The 25,682-nt window shown below is 38.6% G+C and overlaps 2 protein-coding genes across 11 annotated transcripts in view; one reads left to right on the forward strand and one right to left on the reverse strand.

The window, feature by feature from the left end:
- Positions 1 to 19,054, forward strand: part of caly (ubiquitin carboxyl-terminal hydrolase calypso) — a 128,927-nt gene extending 109,873 nt beyond the window's left edge. For both annotated transcript variants that reach the window (XM_068389622.1, XM_068389623.1), the window contains exons 14-15: positions 11,560 to 11,720; positions 18,817 to 19,054. In XM_068389622.1, coding sequence (XP_068245723.1) covers positions 11,560 to 11,720; positions 18,817 to 18,916 — 261 coding nt within the window. In that variant the 3' untranslated portion in view covers positions 18,917 to 19,054. The remainder of the gene's footprint in view (positions 1 to 11,559; positions 11,721 to 18,816) is intronic.
- A 747-nt stretch (positions 19,055 to 19,801) lies between these two features.
- The window catches only part of LOC137655668 (1-phosphatidylinositol 4,5-bisphosphate phosphodiesterase delta-4-like), a 277,338-nt gene continuing 271,457 nt past the window's right edge, over positions 19,802 to 25,682 (reverse strand). For all 9 annotated transcript variants that reach the window (XM_068389616.1, XM_068389620.1, XM_068389621.1 and 6 more), the window contains 2 exons: positions 22,394 to 22,543; positions 19,802 to 21,797 (listed from right to left, as the gene is read on the reverse strand). In XM_068389616.1, coding sequence (XP_068245717.1) covers positions 21,709 to 21,797; positions 22,394 to 22,543 — 239 coding nt within the window. In that variant the 3' untranslated portion in view covers positions 19,802 to 21,708. The remainder of the gene's footprint in view (positions 21,798 to 22,393; positions 22,544 to 25,682) is intronic.

Genomic DNA, 25,682 nt, shown 5'->3' on the forward strand with positions numbered 1-25,682 from the left:
ATGATAGTTATAGGCTTATGTGTGTGGTGAGTTTCAGTGCTTTTATGTCATTACCAGGGTGTTTGAGGGTTGTCAAACTCTCCTATACAACCTTTATCTTAGTGTTAAGATGCATTTTCACAGGAAATATGGTAATTTCTAACTCCCTTATATACTAGTATGTAGGGTTTTAATTTAATAATTGATATAGTATCAGGCAAATTAGAATTTAGATCAAGGACTATCATTTAGACAAGCTACAGTCTGGTATTTTAAATAGATTTATTAAACTATCTGTAGTCCCTTATTTTAAACTATATGGAGATGGTTTGTTAAAAGTAATCTATACAAGGTTAGTAAATCTTAACCATGGTAGAGTAGAGCTTCGCAATGACACTTGTTGGATATAACTGATTGAATCCAGATAACCAGGGTATTGTTCAGTTGGCAATGGTCACTTATCCGTCAATGTCTTTGGCTGAGGAATTGTTATTTTTCTGCCGCCCAAGACGGCGCCGGCATAGGAAACTATGTTTCCTTGTTTTGCGGCTGACAGTGGGAGGCAGATGTGCCGCCTTCTTTCTATGCAAAGTATAAGACCCTTTTCCTTCCCCTTCTGTCAACATCTGTGGCCGGTATTCTACAATCTCCCCGCTTGCTGGGCTGATTACGATGCCGGCTGGGCTCCTACAAAGGCAGCTAGATTGCGGCTTCGACCTTTCCCCTAATGGAAGCAAGGCTCCGGGAAAGGTTGTGCCGGCCATGACGGCTGCTGGTGGGAGACCCATTACAACTTTGAGTATTCTTCAGTCCTCTCCTGGACTGCCATCCACAAACTTTGTAACCGGCAGTGCAGCTGGCAACAGATTTTGTGGCTGGATGGAAGCTAGAATGAATACATTCTTTCCCCTTCTATTTGAATCCTCATTCTGGGAAGAAGGCAGTAGAGGCAGTAGTCCCTACAACCCTTATTATTGTACTAAACTATAATAATACGGTAGCCCTTCTATCCATTCTTTTTTTTTCTTTTGGCTAGTGCCACCAGGTACTAGCCTAGCCGGTAGTATGCAGACAGAACTACAGTAAGACTATACAGTAGCCAGTATTCCTGCAGTATAGAATTACAGCAGTTAGAAAACTACAGTATATGATATACAGCAGTATGATTTTCCAACATATTCTGTGTGTCCTTTCACAGTCCATTGTTGAGACTGCTAAGCAAATGTTGAAGTGAAGTATTCTTTCAACATTCGATGTATCCTAGATCATCAGAACATAAAATCTTTACCCTACAGTATTAATATTCACTTGTGGGAGAGTTAGTGCTAGTATACACTGACTCCAGCTCTACGCACGAGAGCTATTCCACCCTATATTTCCCTGATAAGGAAATTTTAAAATATTAATATTGAGGGAGGTCACAGCAATTTCCTGGACAGGAAACACAGATATGTGTCTTTTCTATTTCCTTTCTAGCTTACTATCCTAAGCTATAATTATAATAGTAATGATTACTATTTACTATGTGTGTATAATTATCTATATGATAATTACCACATACTCATTTCACTCTTCCCTTCCTTACAGGATGAGGGCAAGGTGAAGTGTCCAGCCCTGTCCTACAACCACAAAATTAGGACCTTTTATGGCCACAAGATGTGCAGGTCTCATGCTCCCCGCTGCATCGTATTTGGATCCCTGAGGTACTGGAACCTGTATTTTTAGGATATATTATATCAATAATATAAACAAACTAATACTCATTCACCCTTCTCTCCCTGACAGGAGGAGCTGATGGCGAAGTGTACAGGAGTGTTCTGCAGACACAAGAGTAAGAACTTTTGTGGGCATACGATGTATGGGTCTTATGCCCATGCCGCATCGTACCTAGACCCCTGAGGTTCTGGGACCCGAAAGATCACTCCATTCGCTTGACCTTGCTGACCGACGGCTTTTTAAAAGACATCCCTGACACTATGGAGTCAAGGGATATAGCAAGGGAAACCCAACAAAGGCGAGTATGAGGCTTCCAGAAGACCGTTCAGGGACCTTACCTATCCTAAAAATTTTGAAATGCGTACTGTTCCCTAAGGCTCAATCAAATACACTTGTGCCTCAGGCACAGGTCCATCCTCCCTCTATCCAATGGTCGGTGGACACGGATGTAACTGGTATTGCAAGGCTTGGACATCCTCCGAGATCGGATGTCAGAGGCATCCATTGACACCAGACAGGACCTACTGCAAGAAGACCCTGAATAAGGAGTGGTTCAACCACCCATGGAGGAAGAAGGATCTGTTTTGACGATGTCTGAGGTACCTCAGGTACCGAAGGAAGTCATTATCCTCGAACATGACAAGGCCCAAGCCATCCTTACCAAGACCCAGAAAGGGGCCGGATATAATAACTCCAAAGTCTCAGCATTGAACAAGAAGCATCCAACCGTCATTGCTCCTTTCTCATGAGCCTTCCTCCCTTTCGAGGAAAGCCCCAGACTGTCATAGAAGAGCAGTCGAAGAGGGCAAACCCTGGCCTATTCTAGATAAAGGTCTCTAGCTATGCCCATCTGCGAGGAGAAGTGGAAAGAAATACATCTAACCTTCTCCGTCTCGAAGTTGGATCCGGAGATAGCAGGTCAGCAGTTTTAACGAGAACCTTCCAAGGTTGCCAAACCATCCCTTAAGAAGGGAACAGGAGACGAAAGATAAGGTTGTCGCCTCCCTGTCTCGTCAGAACCGCTTAAGAAATGCGCGTAGGCCGTTAGTAACGCCCCACCCTTGTGATGGATTTGTAGGTTTTTTCTCAGGTCAAAAAAGGACCGGTAGAGACCATATGTTTGCCGCATCAACGGTGAAGCACAAACCCAGAAAGCTGATTTCATCCTGTATCTGGGGCATAGACCCTTTCCCACAGGAAATAGTCCAAGAGGTCCTTACCAAAGCCACCACGGACAATAGGAACCTGGTCCAAAAGTGGGACATATCCTCAAAGAGGAAATCATCACTAGAACTGCACAATTTCCGACCGTGACCATGATCACAGGGCCTCAAATGGTAGTCCAGCTGTCAACCACCTTCTAGATGGTGTCTCATCAGCTGGTAGCCAGTCACCTGTATTATTCCAGGCTTTGAAGGCACTTCGTCCTAAGGATGGAGAGGACGAGGTCACGGAAACATGTTCTCAGGAACCTCTAATCAATGTGAGGTTCCAGGTAGGAGGCAGACTTTCCACTTTCGAGATCGTTGGACCTTCGATCCCTGGGTCCACAGCCAAATTACGATTGGACTTGGTTGGAAATGGAACGAAATCCACCCCACCTTTCCAAAATTCTTCCAACACTACTCCCTCTTGGAAGAATATGCCTCAGAACTCTTGAATAAGAATGTAATGAGGAAAGTGAAGTCCATCAAAATTCCAGGGAAGGCTGTTTTATGTTCCTAAGAAGGACTCGGACAGACCCAGAGTCATTCTAGACTTGTCTCTACTCAACAAGATCATCGAGAACAACAAGTTCCGGATACTGACAATGCAACACATAAGGACCCTTTTACCAAACAAGGGGCGTGTATAGTCTCAATAGACCTGGCAGATGCTTATTGGCACCTACCAGCCAATCGCCCCTCTCCTACCTAGAATTCAGGCTACAGAAGACAAAATTTGTCTTCACAGCCATGCCCTTTGGACTAAATATAGCCCCAAAGGTATTCACAAAACTCACGGACACAATCGTCCAGCACCTGCGCTCCGAAGGAGTACAGGTAGTAGCATACCTGAACGATTGGCGGGTGTGGGCAGCATCCAAGACTATTTGTCTGCAAACGGCTGAAAAGGTGATCCAGTTCCTGGAACACCTGGGCCTCAAGACCAGTCGCTAGAAGTCTCTCTTTTCTCCAACTCACAAGTCTCAATGGTTGTGAATCTATGGGAACTTGCAGTCACAACACCTCTCCCTTCTACTAAAGAAGGGGAGAAAAATAGCGGTATCTTTCAGAAGACTAATCCAACACAAGAAGATTTCAAAATGCCAACAGGAAAGAGCACTGGGCTCTCTCCGGTTTGTAATAGTGACAGACCCGGTACTAGTAGCACAACCAAAGGATGCGCCAGGAGTCTGGAGAAGATACGCATCAAACGCTCGAAGAGATCGACAAGGTTGACACCGACCCGATTGCGCACGCTATTGAGGCCGTGGTCAATGAATAAGAGCCTAGCACAGACAATTTTCTTGCAACCACCACAAACATCAGTGGCGATACACACGGAAGCATCCCTGAAAGAACGGGGAGACCACCCGTGTGAAAGGGAAGGCAAGAAATTGATCATTCCAGTTCAAAACTTCCACATCATCTTGAGGCTATGACAGTCCTCCTGATGTGGAGGAGACTATCCCCTCGCAGAACAGTCCACATCAGATTGGCTATCTACAATGAGGTGATAGTAATATCTAATTGACAAGGCTCGAGTTCACCTCATATCAACCATGTGATGTTAGCCATCCTCCGCCTGGCAAGGAAGAGTAAATGGCATTATCAAGCAGTTCACCTCCAAGGGTTCCGCGATGTGACGGCGGATGCTCTATCCAGGCGAAAGCCGATAGAGACAGAATGGTCCCTAGACGCAGACTCATTCTCCTTTATTCTCGATAAAAGTCCCGGAACTGCAGATTGACCGCTCCGCAACGAGCGACAACAAGAACTAGTAGCCCCTTATGAGGACCTTAAGCAGAAGTGATAGACGTCATGTCTTTTGACTGGAACGGATGGAATCAAATGTATCTTCTTCCACCAACCAATCTCCTGCTACAAGTCCTCGACAAGCTAGTATCCTGCAAAGGAACAGCTCCTGTATTGGCCCCCAAATGGCCCAAAAACAATTGGTTTCCTCTAATTCTAGAATTGAAACTGTAGCTGTTTCCTCTGCTGTACCCAGCTTTATCAAATCTGGTGCAGAAGTCGGCTGTTACATTTCACCCCCGAGAACCAACAACCTGCATTTCAGGATTTTTTCGCCCCAACAGTGAACAAAAGTTCGGGATCTCGAAGAATACGACCGACTTCATTGTAGAGTACAAGTCAAGTCCTACCAGGAGATAATTTGAATTGTCTTGGAAGAAAAGGGCACCTCTCTTGAAAACAAGGTGACCAACAGAAATTTCAAAAGGTTTCTGTCTCTCTTTCTTCTTTTCCCTACTTGAACGAGGCCTGACTTCCACTACGATAACCATGTGTAAGTCGGCCTTGACTAGACCTTCTATACGCCTTTAAGATGAACCTCATAAGCGAAACCTTTTTTAAGGTACCAAAGCATACACTAGACCCAAGCCGACAACCCCTTTAAAACCCATTACATGGTCGTTGGTCAAAGTCTTACACTATGCTTCGAACCTAAACAACAAGGATTGTTCTCTAAAGGAGCTAATACAGAAAGTCAATTTTCTGTTTGCAATAGCCTCAGGGGCTAGAGTTAATGAAATATAGGCCATATTCAGTTCACAGAAGAGGGAGAACTGAATCCTTTCCCGATCCTATTTTTCTCGCCAAAACGGGCTGCCCACCAAAAGGTGGGGTCCTTGGAGAATCTGCCCACTGAAGGAAGATGTCTCCCTATGCCCATTAGGGGGGTCTTAAGGTCTATCTTCATAGAACTTCGGACTTCAGGGAGGGACAGTTTTTCTGAGGCGATAACTCAGGATAAAAATTCTATCCCTAAAATAACTGAGAGCAGTGCTCACCTACTTATTCGCAGAGTGGATCCTGACAGCTCACCTGCAGTTCATGATCCTAAGAAAATTGCTACTTCGCGGAACTTCTTCCAACACTATTCGAAGCAAGTACATAAGATAAGACATGTTGTGGTGGCGGCAGGTACAGTAGTTCTAAAGAACCCGTCGTCTAAGCCTGCGACGAACAGTGAACTGCTTTGGGGCTTTCCAGTGCATCGGGTGCATGGGTACATTTACCCTCAAGTGCAAATCATAACTATGATTAACACATTGTTCCACATAGGTGCATATCTGACCGATAACACCAGTGCCGAGTGAACGTTTGCGTCACGGTGTTCATGCATTTCCAAATCTGTACAGATCAGTCAGATTTGGTTTCACATCTCTATTGAGTGGCATCATTTCGATGAAATTACATATTTTCCCTAAAGGAGAAAAGATGGACCCTGATGTGTTTTTAATGCCGGATCAGATTCATATCTGATTGTAACTACAATTGATAATTTAGCTACAAGGTAAAATACTGAACGTATTTGCGTCTTATTGCTGCTATCTCAGTAACAGACAAATAAAACATACTAGAGTTTTAATTAAGCCCTAGAAGGGCCCAACTTGAAATCTGAGTACAGATTTCCAAGGGATAAAGGGTAATCTCTAAGATTTACCGTCCGTCCTTATGGAGATACAAACTTTGAATCCTTATAGTCGAAGTTGACACTTTCCCTGCAGAGGGCAGGAAGCCCTAAGCTAATTCCAAGCTTAGTGGATATGACAGATAACGGTAATGTCATGTATAAAGGTCTAGGAGACCATATAAGGAACTCATTCAAAGTAAAGGCACTTATACAAACCCACACAGATATAGTACTTTCAAGTAATTCTCTGGTAAACTTCCATCAGGACGACATGGCTGAGCCCAAAAAACGGATTTTGAAGCAAAGCGAAAAATCTATTTTTGGGTGAGGTAGCCATGTCGTCCTGATCGGCATGCCTTCCTTTCTAAAAAAGGAGTATACATTTATGTAACAAATCCCCACCCGAAACTACTCTATCTGCGGCTATCCATGCTTAAATGCAACAAGGAATAGTTAGCCGGAGTGGTACCGGGAGGGGATCCACCGGGTAACCTTGATAACGGCTCCCCTTCAAATTCGCCACTCTTCCCCCTCAGAGCGAAAACTCTATTCGGTGTGAAGATTGCCATGTGTCGTATCAAGAAATACGTCCCCTGATATTATGCGATATCCTTAAGAGTTAATTTAAGGATACTCGTGCCAGGAGTTAGAATTCTGGAGACCCTATGGTCAATTCTCTGGGAGTATCACTGTAGTCAAGTATCCCTTGGAAAGCTGCCAATAGGATGCTTCCATCAGGACAACATGGCTATCTTACCCAAAAATAGATTTTTCGCTTTGCTTCAAAATTCGTTTTTACTTACTATATCTTTAGAAATTCAAAATAAATTAAATAAATCTGTCAGTTTGGATGTGAAGAGAATTATGGAAAATGACATCTTTTTGAAATTTCGTTCTGATAGGGGTCTTAACATATCTTTTCAATTTCATCTCAATCTTAATTGGAACAAGAAACATTTAATTACAGCCATTAAGAGATATATATCCAAGCTTAATTCCATGCCCATGCATCTTGGATTAGATCTGTCCAATTCAAGCATTATAGTGATATTATATTGACTGTTGGGCATGAATGTAAAGAGAGTTCTATATGAGAAAGTGATTGTACCAACTGTGATGTATGGATCGTAGTTGTGGGGAATGAAAGTGATGGAGAGACAGAAATTGAATGTGTTTGAGATGAAGTGTCTAAGGAGTATGGCTGGTGTATCTCGAGTAGATAGGGTTAGGAACGAAGTGGTGAGGGAGAGAACGGGTGTAAGAAATGAGTTAGCGGCTAGAGTGGATATGAATGTGTTGAGGTGGTTTGGCCATGTTGAGAGAATGGAAAATGGCTGTCTGCTAAAGAAGGTGATGAATGGAAGAGTTGATGGGAGAAGTACAAGAGGAAGGCCAAGGTTTGGGTGGATGGATGGTGTAAAGAAAGCTCTGGGTGATAGGAGGATAGATGTGAGAGAGGCAAGAGAGCGTGCTAGAAATAGGAATGAATGGCGAGCGATTGTGACGCAGTTCCAGTAGGCCCTGCTGCTTCCTCCGGTGCCTTAGATGACCGCGGAGGTAGCAGCAGTAGGGGAGTCAGCATTATGAAGCTTCATCTGTGGTGGATAATGTGGGAGGTTGGGCTGTGGCACCCTAGCAGTACCAGCTGAACTCGGTTGAGTCCCTGATTAGGCTGAAGGAACATAGAGAGTAGAGGTCCCCTTTTTGTTTTGTTTCATTGTTGGTGTCGGCTACCCCCCAAAATTGGGGGAAGTGCCTTGGTATATGGATGGATGGTAAAGCCTAAAGTAGTAAGATCAATTTTTTGAATTTGAATGTGGTCCACGGTATTTAAAAGATCTGAAATTTAAACATTTGAAATCTTTATTTTTGATATCTCACAGATGAAACCATATTTCTATTGGCATTAGTTTTGGCTAATCACGTGTGGACTACAAACATTTCTTATCAAAGTAACCTTTTGAGAACATAAGATGTTTTTGTTCTTTTGTCTTCCTTCAGAGCCAAAAGTTATTTTAAGGCTAAGAGTTTGTCTCACTTTTTTCACATCCCGTCTTTGAAAGTTGAAGCATATCAACAAAAACCAAGACCTAGAAAGAGCCATTTATTACTACTTGGACATAAATTTATGTAATAATGCCCCTAATTTCTTTTGTGAGTTTGGGGTCCCTAATCATAGTTTGAAGTTTGGTCATAGTAGCTCACAAAGAATTAGATCTACAGTAATTCTAATGAAAGGCTTACAAGTGAAGGTATACATGATATTAGTATTGTAACTACTTCCCTTAGCTTTTGAATGAACATCACCTTAAAAATTTATGGTTTGCTCAAGATTGGTAGGCTCTAGGCCCCCTAGTGGTTGCAGAGCTGTGGTCTAATAAATTTCCAGTTCAAGTATTTTATAACTCATTTATATGTGCAAATTGGGTTTACTTTTAAAAATCAATTTGGTACCATTCAGAGTAGTTATATCTCTCGACACGAAAGGATCTGCTCACATAGTTTTCACGCTGCAAAATGAGATGCAAAGAATTTTACGACTCGCATTGCGAAAAAGGTTATGTTCAACGAAAGGAGGTACAGTACAAGAGCCTGACTGTCTCCGAGATTGATTTTAAAATTCGCGCGCCGCCAGCCCGTAAACTTGCCACCATTCTACCGTGCTCCCATTGGTTATCTCCTTACTCAGATTCTTGTTACCGGCATAAGATCCTGTTCTCTTATTGGTCAGCATCTATTGTACTGTATCCCATCATGCATCTACGCATTGGCGTCTCTCGCTCATTTCGTTTTGGCAGCAGTATCGTATGCATTCACTTTGTGTTTATGATTTCGCTTTCGTGGCTGTTGTACTGTATCGTGTTGCGATATTACATTACTTTATTAGCCATGGGTCCTAAGAAAGTAGCTGATGTGTTGGGAAAGAAGAGGATAATGCTTTCTATGGAGACAAAAATGGATATACAGTAATCAAGAAATACGAGGCTGGCATGCAGATAAGTGTGATTGTTAAGGATTATGGCCGAAATCCGTTTACGAGTTTAAGAAGCAGGCGGAAACAAGCTATTGGATAGTTTTTTTAAAAAGAGGCCTTCGGTACAAGGAGACCAAGAGGAAGCTCAAAGTGATCCAAAAGGAAAAAGTAGCAATGATGAAGAAAATCCATAATTGAATTTAGAAAATGCAAAACTTAAAGTAAAATAAAATTAAATTAAAAAAAGCCAAAAAGAAAAAAGAAATTTGATTTCAAGTTTATCGTAAAGTTGTGTTAATATTTTCTGCTATTTGTTGATGTGTTTCGTAAAATTAATTGTTAAAGTTTCCTGTCATTTATTAATCATTTTTGTAAATTTGAATGTTTATGTTTTCTGCCACTTGTTAATGTTTTCTGCTGTTCGTCATCCTCCTTTACCACCCCGCCAATTTGCTCTCGTACATCGCCTCACTCCATAGGTAAGGTTCCACATTTTAGTTACTATATTTTTATTGTTTGCTCTAATTATACATTTATTTTACAGGTTACTAACAGTTAGGTTATTATTGAATGATCCAAATGATTGCATTTCATTGAGTTTAGTGGAGTTTAGCCTTCTTATAAACATATAATGTGGTGTTTTTGTAGGGCCTGGAATGATTTAGGCTATTTACATGTAAAAGACGACTCACAACGCGAAAAAAATCATGGTACGAAAGCCACTACAGAACCAGTTAATTTTGTGTTGTGAGGCACTACTGTATTTAAAGCAAGAACTATCATTTAAAGACAAGTTACATTTCAGTATTTTATATAACTTTAGTAAACAAACCGGAGTCCTGTATTTCACACTGTATTTATGATGGTTTGTTAAAAGTAATCAAGACTAAGTTAGTAAATCTTAACCATGGTATATTGCTTTTTATTGAATTATTATTATTATTACTAGCTAAGCTATTACCCTAGTTGGAAAAGCAAGATGCTATAAGTCCCAGTGAGGAAAGGAAACCAGGAAATAAATAAACTAAAAAAGAAATAATGAACAATATAAACTTTTAAGAACGGTAACAACATTAAAATAGATCTTTCATATTTAAACTATAAACTTAAAAAAAAAGGAAAAGAAATAAGATGGAATAGTGTACCTGAGTGTTCCCTTAAGCAAGAGATCTCTACCGCAAGACAGTGGACAACCATAGTACAGAGGTTATGGCACTACCCAAGACTGGAAAACAGTGGTTTAATTTTGAAGTGTCCTCCTGGAAGAGCTGCTTACCATACCTAAAGAGTCACTTCTACCTTTACCAAGAGGAAAGTAGCCAATGAACAATTACAGTACTGTAGTTAACCCCTTGGACAAAGAAGTATTGTTTGAGAATTTCAGTGTTGTTAGGTGTATGAGGACAAAGTAGAATGTGGAAAGAACTGGCCAGATTATTCGGTGTATGTGAAGGCAAAGGAAAAAATGAGCCGTAACCAGAAAGATCCAATGTAGTACTGTCTAGGCTGTCAAAGGAGCCAATAACTCTTTAGTGGTAGTATCTCATTGGGTGGCTGGTTTCCTGGCCAACCTACTACCTACTTGTAATATTTGTTGCAATGAGCCAAGGTAAACCAAAATATATATCTCACATTCACTGGTATCTGGTATCCCACCTCCAGCAGTGTGGGGGTCAGCAGTATGAACATCATGAGAGATTCATAGAAATGAACAATTTCAATAATGAAATTTCTTCTTATACTCACCTGCCCACCCTCCTCCACACTACCTTATGGTACTAAGACTGAAGTACAAGACAATGGACACATGTCAGTCACCATCGTCTGTTAGAATGTTTCCTCCTTTTCTTAGGGCATGTGTTTATTGAAGTGAAAGAATATGAGAAATTTTGTTATATTTCAAAACATTGTGGGTAAATGTTGGTTAAACTTAGTGCTGGAAGAAGAAGCAACATGAATATCAGGCAAGTATAAAATAGGGAAATTTTGTTATTAAAATTCAGTTTTGTACTTTTGTGTACCTGGATCAGAAATGTACTGACTCTTGTAAAGTACTGTGTTTTGTTAATATAAGCACATACAACACTAATATATTTTCTTGCAATTTGATTAGAAATCCTGCAGTATTCCACTTTACCTTCTTATCCTTTTGCTGTACATGTTCCTTGCATTTCTTCTTAATTATCAAGATAGTGATTATTGTATTTCTTATTTTAATTCAGCTGTATTTGTTTTTCTTATATTTTCAGGTAGACGATAGCAGAAGAACTCACAACTATGATCAATTTATTATTACGTTTTTGGCAATGTTAACTGAACAAGGAAAATTAAGTGATTTAGTAAAGCAGCAGTTACAACCATCAAGAAAAAGACCAGCACCTGCTCCAGCAAATAGTAGAGGATCTTCAAAGTAAGTGATCACATGTTATTGGATATTTACTTTTTTGTATGTCTGCTAAAATTACAGTTGATAAATTTGTTTTTGGAAACGGGATATGCATTTCATCTTACTAGAACTTTGAAGTCGAATAATCTTGGTTCTTGATTTATGTTTAAAAACATTATTGAATACAACCTATCAGTTTATATTTGCCTAGTGTTGTTATCAGCAGCACCTCAGACACATATCAACAGAAAAGAGCTATTTTCCAGGAAAATATTCCTCTGAGTTGTCTCTTCATTGATAACAGTCTCTGCCTCACCAATTATTAAATTTAAACATTTCTTAATAATTGATCATGTTTTTTATGTCAGTTTTAATGCTTTGTGCCTAGCGCTTCCAAATTTATCAAATGATAATGCGCATCCTTTCACTAGCTGAATGACTTATAATGTCTAGTTTCTACTTAGTAAGTTACAACTTATTTTTGTAATAGCTTTTTATCAGTACTGTCTTCTTTTGGAGTAAGCATTGTCTTATTTAGGGAATTTTGTTTAATTTTATTTATAGTATTTAGTTTAGATGATTTTGTTATATGTACTGAGCTTCTTAGCATTTAATGCTTAAACGTTTCTTTGCTTTACTACGGGTATGTCTATTGAAAGGAAAGATGGAAAATATTGAGATTTTAAAAAAGAATTTACGGGTAAATGTTGATTAAAGTAAGCTTCTAGAAAAGAAACTATATGGATGATAGATGATTATAGAAATGAAAAGAATTATCATCATATAATTGCTGTTTTAGGTGTTGAGGTGTCAGTTATGGGAGATGAGAATGTCAAGAGACATTACAAGAGGGAAAGTGAGGAGAGCACTAGATGAAATGAGAGTAGGAAAGGCACCTGGTATGGATGGTGTGAGAACTGAGAAGTTAAAGGAAGGGGTGTGACTGTACTTGAATTGTTGGTGAGATTGTTTAATTTGTGTTTTATGTTGTCAATGATATCAGTGGATTGGGTTTGTGCATGTATTGTACCACTATGTAAGGGGGATGTGCATGAGTGTTGTAATTCAAGGGGTATTAGATTGTTGAGTGTGGTTGGAAAAGCGTATGGTAGAGTACTGATTAATAGGATTAAGGATAAAACACAGAATGCAGTCTTAGAAGTACAGGGTGGTTTTATAAGAGGTAGGGGATGTATGAATCAGATTTTTACAATTAGGCAGATATGCTAGAAATATTTAGCCAAAGGTAAGGAGGTGTATGTTGCGTTTATGGATCTGGAGAGAGCGTATGATAGAGTTGATAGGGAAGCGATGTGAAATGTGATGTGGTTATATGGAATTGGTGGAAGGTTGTTGCAAGTAGTGAAAAGTTTCTACAAAGGTAGTGAAGTGTGTGTTAGGATAGAAAATAAAGTAAGCGATTGGTTTCCAGTGAGAGTGGAGTTGAGACAGGGATGTGTGATGTCGCCATGGTGGTTTTAACTTGTATGTTGATGGAGTGGTGAGAGAGGTGAATGCTCGAGTGTTTGGACGAGGATTGAAACTGCTCGACAAGAATGATCATGAATGGGAGGTAAATCGGTTGTTGTTTGTGGATGATACTGTACTGGTTGCAGACTCAAAAGAGAAGCTTGGCCGATTAGTGACAGAATTTGGAATGGTTTGTGAGAGAAGGAAGTCGAGAGTTAATGTGGGTAAGCGTAAGGTTATGAGATGTATGAGAAGGGAAGGTGGTGCGAGGTTGAATGTCATGTTGAATGGAGAGTTACTTGAAGAAGTAGATCGGTTTAAGTACTTGGGGTCTGTTGTTGCAGCAATTGGTGGCGTGGAAACGTACGTCAGAGAGTGAATGAAGTATGCAAAGTGTTGGGGGCAGTGATGGGAGTGGTAAAGAATAGAGGGTTAGGATTGAATGTAAAGAGAGTTCAGTATGAGAAAGTGATTGTACCAACTGTGATGTATGAGGTCTGTTGTTGCAGCAAATGGTGGAGTGGAAGCAGATGTGTCAGAGAGTGAATGAAGAAGGCAAAGTGTTGGGGACAGTGAAGGGAGTGGTAAAGAATAGAGGGTTAGGCTTGAATGTAAAGAGAGTTCTGTATGAGAAAGTGATTGTACCAACTGTGATGTATGGGGTCTGTTGTTGCAGCAAATGGTGGAGTGGAAGCAGATGTACGTCAGAGAGTGAATGAAGGATGCTAAGTGTTGGGGGCAGTGAAAGGAGTGGTAAAGAATAGAGGGTTAGGCATGAATGTAAAGAGAGTTCTATATGAGAAAGTGATTGTACCAACTGTGATGTATGGATAGGAGTTGTGGGGAATGAAAGTGACTGAGAGACAGAAATTGAATGTGTTTGAGATGAAGTGTCTGAGGAGTATGGCTCGTGTATCTCAAATAGATAGAGTTAGGAACGAAGTAGTGAGGGTGAGAACGGGTGTAAGGAATGAGTTAGCAGCTAGAGTGGATATGAATGTGTTGAGGTGGTTTGGCCATGTTGAGAGAATGGAAAATGGCTGTCTGCTAAAGGTGATGAATGCAAGAGTTGATGGGAGAAGTACAAGAGGAAGGCCAAGGTTTGGGTGAATGGATGGAGTGAAGAAAGCTCTGGGTGATAGGAGGATAGATGTGAGAGAGGCAAGAGAGCGTGCTAGAAATAGGAATGAATGGAGAGCGATTTTGATGCAGTTCTGGTAGGTCCTGCTGCTTCCACCAGTCGCCTTGGATGACCACGGAGGTAGCAGCAGTAGGGGATTCAGCTTATGGATAATGGGGGAGGGTGGGTTGTGGCACCCTAGTAGTACTAGCCGAACTTGGTTGAGTCCCTCGTCTGGCTGGGAGGAGCGTAGAGAGGAAAGGTCCCCTTTTTTTTTTCATTTGTTTGGTGTTGGTTACCCCCCAAAATTATGGGAACTGCCTTGGTATATAGATAGATTTTTATGTTAAACTGAATTTTGAAAAGATTTATTATTTGGATAACTCTTACCTTTAAGGTTGCATTGTTACCATAAGTTTCTAGATCTTTCATTAATGTACCATTTGTCTGTTGTGAATTTGCTTCTCTACTTTTTTACTTAAAAGTGTCATAGTTACACTGAACTTTCCACTTGTTGGGCGAGTAGTATTCTTAATATTTTGTCATGGGCTGTTCTTCATCATCAGATATTAGTAAACAGTATTAGCAGTTTTATCTGGGGTAACTTGTTCCCTTCCAAGGGGACCTGGTAAGATTGAACATTTTACCCTCATGTATTAATATCTAATTGTACAAAACATAGCAAGCTAATGTTATGTGCTGCAACTTCAGTTATTCTATTTAGTTTTAAATATTAATGAAAATGTCAACCAAAATTTCCATGTGCTTTGTATGTCAGCCATATATTAAAATACTAGTAAAGTATCAAGTTGTTGAACATTGGGGGTCAACTTAACCATCTGTATGTTGTTAGTTGTTCAAAATTGTACCCAGTAGGGGGGGACTTTTAACATTGTCTACTTACTTAATGACATCAAATACTACAGTACTATCCTACAAGGAAGATGTGTGCTATACAGTTCCGCCCTCTATTAATTATAGTTTGCAGTAAAAATTGGTCATTTCCCTGTTGCCAATGGCAAATATTTGTTAAGAACAAGGAAGAAAATAGTAAAATAATTTTAATGATAAAGTTCATTTATATACTTACCAGAGGTTCTCATAGCTTCCACCTAGAAGACTTGCTTTTGTCAATGTCTATCTTTAAAACTTAATTTCACATTTTCCCTCCCTTCAATAGCCTCACCCCCTAGTACACTATCGTAGCTTGACGTCCATTTTGTTTGGAAACTGTCAATTGACCTTAAAGTGTTGATAGTTTAACCTGTTCGGGTAGAAAACATATCATATTGCCTTTGCCTGGTCTTGCTTCGAAGAAGGGAAGGGTCATTTACAGTTTTATAAAGTGATTTATCTTTTGTAGAATGCAGTGACTACAGATGCATATCAACAATTAGAATACCACCAACGTATCCCTGCATGTCGTAAGAGACAACTAGAAGGGACAGGATGAGGAGACTTGGAATCCCCTCTCCTGTATAGTTACTTCCTGTGAGATATTAAAGAGGAGGAGCTGGGGGGAGAGTGACTGCTCCCTGCACTCTAGTTTTTGGGTGTCTGAATGTGTGGATGTAGTACTTTAGTATAAAAGATAAGAGATTGGAAGTATGTTTTGGAATAGGAGGATGTATTGGACTTGTGTGAGACAGATAAAAGAGAAGGGCGAAGTGATGTTTGGTGAAGTGACAGGTAGTGTGTGTGGGATTGAAAGTGGAATGAAATAACTGTGTGTAGAAAGACTAAATAGAAGGAACTATGCAGTTGTGATGGGTGACTTAAATGCCAGAGTGGGTGTTGGAGAGGTAGAAGGTGTCTTTGGGAAGTAGGGCTTACCAGGTGAAAACGAGAAGGGCGAGGGACTGGCAGATATGTGTTGAACAAGAGCTGATGATAAGTTGCAGGTTTTTTTTTCAAAGAGACAATATCATTAAGTATACATGGGTTAGAGTGGGAAATGGAAGAATTGTAGATAGGACATTAATGGATTGTGTTGATACCAAGAAGGATGTTTGGAAGATTGGAAGATGTGCACATGTTTAAGGGTATGGTTAACAGTATGTCTGTTCATTTTTTGGTTTTACAAAAATTAATTGTAGCAAAGGAGTGGAGAAATAGAGTAGGGGGGATGTAAAAGGGATGTAGTGAAGGTTGTTTGAAAAAATATCAAGAAAAGTTTGAAGTGGCATATGACAGGGTGAAAGGAAGAGAAATTGGTGATATAGAAGAGTGGAAGTTAGTAAAAGAGGATTTTGTTGGGGTTGCAAGTGATGTGTTGCAGGATTGTTGGAGGCAGCATGAGGAAGGGTAGTGAATGGTGGAATTTAAGAGTGAAGAGGAAAGTGTAGTTGAAAATAAGGCATTTGAAGAATGGGTGCAGAGTAATTGAGTAGAGACGTATGAAAGATAAAAGGAAAAAATATGGAAATAAAACGAAAGGTAGCGGAGGCAAAGAGGGCAGCTGACTGGAGATGGGGTTGGATTGGTTCGTTCGTATGAAGAGATTAGAAGTTCAGGAAGGAAGTGAAGAGATAATGAAAGATGAAAATGGAAGGTCGTTGGAAAGAAAGGAGGGAAGAAAAAGGTGGGCAGATATAATAGGTGTTGAGGTGCCAGTGATGGGAGATGAGAATGAGAGAGAAGTGAAGAGAGGAGAGGAGAGCATTATATGAAACGAGAGCAGGAAAAGCCCCTGGTATGGATGGCGTGTACTTGAATGGTTGGTGTGATTGTTTAATATATGTTTTATGTTCTCAATGGCACCAGTTAACTGGTTGTGTGCATGTATTGTTTCACTATAAAAAGGTAAGGGAGATATGCAGGAGTGTTGTAATTCAAGGGTTATTAGTTTGTCCAGTGTGGTTGGAAATGTGAATGGTAGAGTGCTAACTAATAGGATTTAGGCTAAAACAGAGGATGCTAACTTAGAATGCTGAGTGGATTTAGAAGAGGTAGGGGATGTATGGATCAGATTTTTACAGTCAGACAGATATGGGAGAAATATTTAGCTAAAGGTAAGGAAGTGTATGTTGCATTTATGGATCTGGAGAAAGCTTGTGATAGAGTTGATAGTGAAGTGATGTGGAATGTGATGAGATTATATGGAATTGGTGGAAGGTTGTTAAAGCAGTGGAGTTTCTCTATATGCAGTAAAGTGTGTATGAAGATAGGAAATGAAGTGAGTGAGCTGTGGTTTTCAGTGAGAGTAGGACTGAGTTTGGGATGTGTGTTGTTGCCATGGTTGTTCAATTTGTTTGATGATGGAGTTGTGTGAGAGGTAAATACTTAAGTGCTTGGTCAAGGATTGAAACTGATAGATGAGAGTGATCACGAGTGGGGGGTGAATCAATTGTTGTTTGAGGATGATACTGTATTGGTTCAGACTCTGAGTAGAAGCTAGGTCGATTAGTGACAGTTTGGAAGGGTGTGTGACCGAAGGAAGTTGAGAATTAATGTTAGTAAGGGTAAGGTTATGATGTACTAAAAGGAAGGGTGATGCTAGGTTGAATTTCATGTTGAATGGAGTTATTTGAGGAAGTAGATCAGTTCAAGTACTTGGGATCTGTTGTTGCTATAAATGGGAGAGAGGAAGCAGATGTCAAGAGAGTGAATGAAGGATGCGAAGTGTTGGGGGCAGTTGAGGAAGTAGTAAACAATAGAGGGTTGGGCATGAATGTAAAGAGAGTTCTGTATGAGAAAGTGATTTTAATAACGGTGATATATGGATTGGAGTTGTGGAGAAAGTGACACACAGAAATTGAATGTGTTCGAAATGAAGTGTCTGAGGAGTATGGCTAGTGTATTTCGATTAGATAGGGTTAGGAACTTGGTAGTAAGGGTGAGACCAGGTGTAAGAAATGAATTAGCTGCCAGAGTGGATATGAATGTATTGAGGTGGTTTGGCCATGTAAAGAGAATTGAAAATGACCATCTGCTGAAGGAGGTGGTATATGTAAGAGTTGATGGGAGAAGTACAAGAGGAGGGCCAAGGTTTGGGAGGATGGATGGAGTGAAGAAAGTAATAGGAGGGTAGATTTGAGGCAGAAGAGCTTGCTGGAAATAGGAATGAATGGCAAACAATTGTGACAGTTCCGATAGCCCTGCTGCTTCCTCTGGGCACTTTTGTGACTGCTGAGGTAGCAGCAGTAGGTGATTCAGCATGTGACACTTCAATTGTGATGGATAGTTGGGGGAGGGTGGGCTGTGGCACCACTTGCCTGAATCCCTTGTCAGGATGAGTGGAGCAAAAAGTCCCCTTTTATTACTTATTTTTTTCACGTTTGCTACACCCACAAGAAATAGGATTAAGTGCCGTAGTAGAAAGAATAGAAATAGGAGGAAGTGCCATAGTAGAAAGAATAGAATTAGGATTAAGTGCCGTAGTAGAAAGAATAGAAATAGGAGGAAGTGCCATAGTAGAAAGAATAGAATGCAGTTTTTATCCTTTTCAGATATTTCTTTCTTGTTAAGAAATATAAGTATAAAATGGCTAGGTAAATGTTTTGTTGTTAATATTTTATCTAAACTTTACAGACCACCAATGAAAAAAGAAGCAAAGTCCTCACCTAATGCAGCAGCAAATAGAAAGAGAGGAAGAAAGAAGAAATCAAAAGGTAAAAAACGTAAGAGATGAATGACCTCCGCCAAAAGTATAAACTTACTCAAAAGGTAAATGAATATACTGTGTATAAAAGCTCTTTATATAACACAAAATATTGACACGAAGTTAAATGTAAAATTTTAATTCCATAATAAAGTATTTTAACTGTAATTTACTATAAGCATCATAAATTTATTTTTTCCTTATAATACAAGGGAATATTCAGTTGATGAAACTGCGTCTGCCACAATTTTTGCATAAAATATTCATAGCAAAGCACCAATATCATTCACAGCATTGCTTGTTTATTACAGCAACATTTGCATACGAAAATCATGTGGAGAAAACTTAAAATTCTTCAAAAGCTTGTATATATAACATATGTGCACTTTACCTATACAATACCATTGTTCATCTACATCAAACCTCTTCTACATAATCACAGGAGCTGAAATCACAGAATACTAAATCTGGAATAGTAGAATTCTTTATAAAAGTTGATAAGACTTCATCCATTTTCAACAGTTTTGTGATAATTTACTGGCTGGGAGTACTGTATTTTCATTAAGAATCTACTAGTAAACTTGTTCTACATAATAAGAATTCCAATTCACTATCAAACATTTCCAGATACTACTGTATAGGATTGGATAAACTATATGAAAACTAACTTTTAGCACCTTTAGTTGGCTTACAAAAAGAAAACTAACCAGCAGAGATTACCTAGAATTTTGTAAAATTATATCAAAAATTGCTGACAGTATTATGATGCACGTCTCCATTAAAGTTTACCATATTTATTATTTCAATTTTCTCAGCTTTGAAAACTATTACTTGCACAAGAACGGACAGAACAGTTTTGAGTGTAAGCCAAAAGTATCAAAATGAATTTCAAATTGGATACTGGTTTCTTTTAAAAAATCAATCATTCATAAAGAACACCACCACTAAAAAAACTTGCATACATTTTTTAATGTATATATAACGGACCTTGTATGGAATAAATATATGATGTACTGTATCAATCAATAACAACCGTCTTAAAAGTAAAGAAGGAATTACTTGCAAAGAATATAAGAAATATATTGCACATTATTTTAGTACATAATGTGTAAATATCATTGAATATTTTCTATAACTACAATTTGAAGTGAAATACTTTAAAAAGAAAACTCTATTCAGACTAACTGTTATTTGCAGCAAATGTGAGTAAAAAAAAAAAAAAAAACACATTGGACAAACCCAGACTAATTACAGCCATTTTTTCTTGCTTTTCACAAGAACAATTATAAAATCTAGTTATCACAATAGACAAGGTGTTTCTTCATGATTTTTGGTTGAGTACAAGGTATATTCAAGATATTCTTGATAATATTTGCAAAATAAACCTCTAGCAACAAAGTTGCGTTGCCAAGTTACCACTATTATAAGAAGAAATCATCTAATTCTTCAAAGTGACATTTTACAGGTATAGTTCAAAAAAATTAATAATCATCTGGCAGTGAGCTGCTAAACCACTATAAAACATGCTTTGACACAGGCTTTTGCATCAGCAAAGGATTTATATTGCCAAAGATAATAATAGGCAACTAGGAAAAGGTTACATATCAATTACATCAATTTTTAATTACCTACATTACTTTTTAAGTTACCATTTTAAGGAAATTTATATTTTGAAACTCGGTGCATTAAGATATATATGGCATGCTTCGTACTCTGATTTTATCTAAAAGTGCTTATGTTATGTTTTTTTCTGTTATTCTGCATCTCACTGTCATAAATGCATATGATATACAGTACTTTACACAGTTTGATAATATATTAGGTTTGTGTACACGAGATTCTTTTCAAAATTCTTTCAACTAATCTGGATAATGTATAATGAGATATTTAAAATCTTGCCAGCTAATATATGTAACATGTTACTAAGCTGAGCAAGGTTTAAAACAAGATATTATTTACATGATGTGAAATAATAATTTCTGTACATGGCAAGACACTAAAGAAAAACCAATATTACTCTGAAGTTTAAATTGTTTTTGCAGATTTGCAAAATATAAACTATAACAACTGTAGTCACACACAGTGATCAATAAACTTTCCATTTATTCAAAATATAAATTGGGGTTAGATGAAAATTTCCATATTACAGTAATCAGAAACTACGACTACATGGATTACTCAAATAAAAAAATACAAAGCTCCATAAAGCCACTACTATTACAAATTTGTTTTCATAAAAAAGTACTGCAAAATGCAATATTGGTATTTATCATTTTAAAATAAAAATGCGAAAGGGGCAATCTTTCAAAACCCATTTTGTAGTTTAGTCATTTCAACATTTTCTATTCTTGAGTAAGGCAAATAATTATTCCCTGTACTGTACTGTTATTTCACATAAGATTCCAAATAAAAAAATACAAAAATATAACATCCAATCAGACTGCTCCACTCATTGGTAATAAGTACTGACAACTACATTGTCTTCAACACAACATATAACATTTAACCATATTAGTTAATCCTGCAACTATCACAATTGTTTCTAATAGACAACTTTGTATAGAGACAATAAATATATAACAATATAATTTGAAAAGTAAGGTGACTTCTTGGTATTAAAAATTACACAATAAAAAATTAAAAGTTTGCGCATAATACATTTATCTTATAGTTGTCCCACAATATCATGATGTCATAAAAAGCAATAAACACCTGCTACATCAAGAAGCATAGGTCAGCTTTTGCAAATTATTCTTATGAAAACTTTTTCAGTGTTGTACTTATTGCCTTGGGTTGGAAATCTCCTAAGTAGCCACTTTCCTTCAATTGTCACTAATACTTACATGAACAAAAAGGGCTGATGGTGCTAAATTTTTGCCGGCTAAATCTCTGAAGCGCACATATCGATAACCTGTAAAGAGCAATGAAATAATTAATGTTCTGTATCATATGTAATCTTAGAGTTTTGTAAATAAATGGTTTGTAAACAAAGTTTGAGTTTCCTTTTTATTTTTCTTTACAAAGATATTATTAGATATACAGTATCATACAGTCATCCCTCTATATTCATGGGTTTTATCTTCACGAGCTCGGCCATTCGTGATACAGAGAACCATATACTGTACCATATTGAATAAAAATTCACCTATATAAACAATTCCACTATGAAAATAGTGGAATACAAGACAATTCCACTATGAAAATAGTGGGATTTCTATATCTATCTCCTAAATTCAAGCTATAAAATGGCACAAAGATAACTGAAAAATACAGTAGCAAAAAACTTGTATATATGATATTTAATCTAAGTTCAATACCAAGACATTAACAAATACAATATATATACAGTAATTCTCTGAGTAGACAATTTGGCAATGCATAAAATAAAAAGCTAAGAATTTTTAGTAAAACATTTTTTTATAAATTCACTGGCCATTTAGAAATAAGAGTACACAAATTTCACACAAAATCATTAGAGAAAAATAATGAAAATCTTTATATACTTACCGGTTGATAGAGAGTTAAAGGGAATACCAGACAAGCCAAGAACAGGATCACGTGCATAAGAGCTATCGTCTCGTAAGGAAAAGTATATCAGCGAAACTTGAGGCACCTTGATATTTAGCTCTAGAGTTTCATTCCACACAGGGTTGAAGCCTGAAATTTTATTAGAATCAGTAAGAGTTTGGTGTGAAAGAAATATATCCAAAGGAAAATATGCATCCTTAAAAAATTATTCGTTTTCAAATAAAAATGTAACATTCCACTTTTGAAGTGTACCAGTTTGAGATGCATTGTATAAGGTCTTTTACTAATTTCCCTTAAATATGCCTTGAAAAGATATCTAAGTTCACATTATCCATTACTACATGATGAACAATAATTGGTAATACATACATATACCAAGGCACTTCCCCCAATTTTGGGGGGTAGCCGACATCAACAAAGAAACAAAAACAAAAAGGGGACCTCTACTCTCTACGTTCCTCCCAGCCTAACAAGGGACTCAACCGAGTTCAGCTGGTACTGCTAGGGTGTCACAGCCCACCCTCCCACATTATCCACCACAGATCAAGCTTCATAATGCTGAATCCCCTACTGCTGCTACCTCCGCGGTCATCTAAGGCATCGGAGGCAGCAGCAGGGCCTACCGGAACTGCGTCACAATCGCTCGCCATTCGTTCCTATTTCTAGCATGCTCTCTTGCCTCGCTCACATCTATTCTCCTATCACCCAGAGCTTCCTTCACTCCATCCATCCACCCAAACCTTGGCCTTCCTCTCGTACTTCTCCCATCAACTCTTGCATTCATCACCTTCTTTAGCAGACAGCCATTTTCCATTCTCTCAACATGGCCAAACCACCTCAACACATTCCTATCCACTCTAGCTGCTAACTCATTTCTTACACCCGTTCTCACCCTCACCACTTCGTTCCTAACCCTATCTACTCGAGATACACCAGCCATACTTCTTAGACACTTCATCTCAAACACATTCAATTTCTGTCTCTCCATCACTTTCATTCCCCACAACTCCGATCCATACATCACAGTTGGTACAATCACTTTCTCATATAGAACTCTCTTTACATTCATGCCCAACCCTCTATTTTTTACTACTCCCTTAACTGCCCCCAACACTTTGCAACCTTCATTCACTCTTCGACGTACATCTGCTTCCACTCCACCATTTGCTGCAACAACAGACCCCTAGTACTTAAACTGATCCACCTCCTCAAGTAACTCTCCATTCAACATGACATTCAACCTTGCACCATCTTCCCTTCTCGTACATCTCATAACCTTACTCTTACCCACATTAACTCTCAACTTCCTTCTCTCACACACTCTTCCAAATTCTGTCACTAATCGGCCAAGCTTCTCTTCTGTGTCTGCAACCAGTACAGTATCATCCGCAAACAAAAACTGATTTACCTCCCATTCATGGTCATGGTCATTCTCGTCTACCAGTTTTAATCCTCGTCCAAGCACTCGAGCATTCACCTCTCTCACCACTCCATCAACATACAAGTTAAACAACCATGGCGACATCACACATCCCTGTCTCAGCCCCCCTCACACTGGAATCCAATAACTCACTTCATTTCCTATACTAACACATGCTTTACTACCTTTGTAGAAACTTTTCACTGCTTGCAATAACCTTCCCCCTACTCCATATAACCTCATCACATTCCACATTGCTTCCCTATCAACTCTATCATACGCTTTCTCCAGATCCATAAACGCGACATACACCTCCTTACCTTTTGCTAAATATTTCTCGCATATCTGCCTAACTGTAAAAATCTGATTCATACAACCCCTACCTCTTCTAAAACCACCCTGTATTTCTAAGATTGCATTCTCTGTTTTATCCTTGATCCTATTAATCATTTCTCTACCATACACTTTTCCAACTACGCTTAACAAACTAATACCTCTTGAATTACAACACTCATGCACATCTCCCTTACCCTTATATAGTGGTACAATACATGCACAAACCCAATCTACTGGTACCATTGACAACACAAAACACATATTAAACAATCTCACCAACCATTCAAGTACAGTCACACCCCCCTCCTTCAACATCTCAGCTCTCATACCATCCATACCAGATGCTTTTCCTACTCTCGTTTCATTTAGTGCTCTCCTCACTTCATCTACTGTAATCTCTCTCTCATTCTCATCCCCCATCACTGGCACCTCAACACCTGCAACAGCAATTATATCTGCCTCCCTATTATCCTCAACATTCAGTAAACTTTCAAAATATTCCGCCCATCTTTTCCTTGCCTCCTCTCCTTATTGAAAATAAGACTGAAGAAATATTATCAAATGTTTAAAATCTTACAAGTATGAATGGAATGCACTTGAATTAATCATTAATAGTTCTTGTATAACTACAGAATGTACAACTGGGCCCGAACACTGTTTTGAATAGCTAGTCTTACTGTTATAATAGTTGACTTTATATTATGCACAATTGCTTAGCATCAACTAATCCAAATTTACAACAGGCTAATGCAAGGTTTGAAAATTAGCAAGAATTAATGCAGATAAAAATTAAGCTTTATTATTTCTATGCTCACCTGATCTTCATAGTGCTTCTCTCTCAAAACTGGTTAAATGCAAACATCTACCCAAAAATAAATTTGCCCATTTTCTTTACTTATGAAAAATGGTTACCTAGATGACAATTATCTAAGCATATGTATGCCTTAGTTCCTTGTCTTTTCAGTCTCAAAGTAAGAACTAGATCACTAAACTTTGACATCACTAGTGAATGGGGGGAGGGGTCCTTGCTATGAACATCAGGCAAGTAGAGAAAAAATAAATTTTATAATCAAAATTCTATTTATTTCAATAAAATTCCCTTGGCGTTCATATTGCTGACTTTCACACTCTAATGGATGTGGATTACTGAAGGAAAAAGATAGGAAATGTAACCTCCTAGATTAATAAACTTTGTGAATCACCAGAGACTCACGTTTAATTCAACGGTAACTAATCACAAACCTAAATAAACTCTGTAGTAACTCGAGTTTCCTGATTGGGTTCCAAAGACATTCCACTATTTAAAGGTTTAAAAGGTCTCTCATGAACAGCAGAGGCAAGGGACGGTGACATTGCCCAATCAAGTAGGACAATGCCCTAGAGACTGACCATATACGTATATATATGATCAACACCCAAAGCCCCCTAGGACCAAGGAGGGCCAGGCAATGGCTATTGATGACTCAGTAGATAGACCTATAGGCTCCCCCAAAACCCTCCATCCTTAGCTCA

The sequence above is a fragment of the Palaemon carinicauda genome, chromosome 16 (genome assembly GCF_036898095.1).
Source record: "Palaemon carinicauda isolate YSFRI2023 chromosome 16, ASM3689809v2, whole genome shotgun sequence".
Classification (NCBI taxonomy): domain Eukaryota; kingdom Metazoa; phylum Arthropoda; class Malacostraca; order Decapoda; family Palaemonidae; genus Palaemon; species Palaemon carinicauda.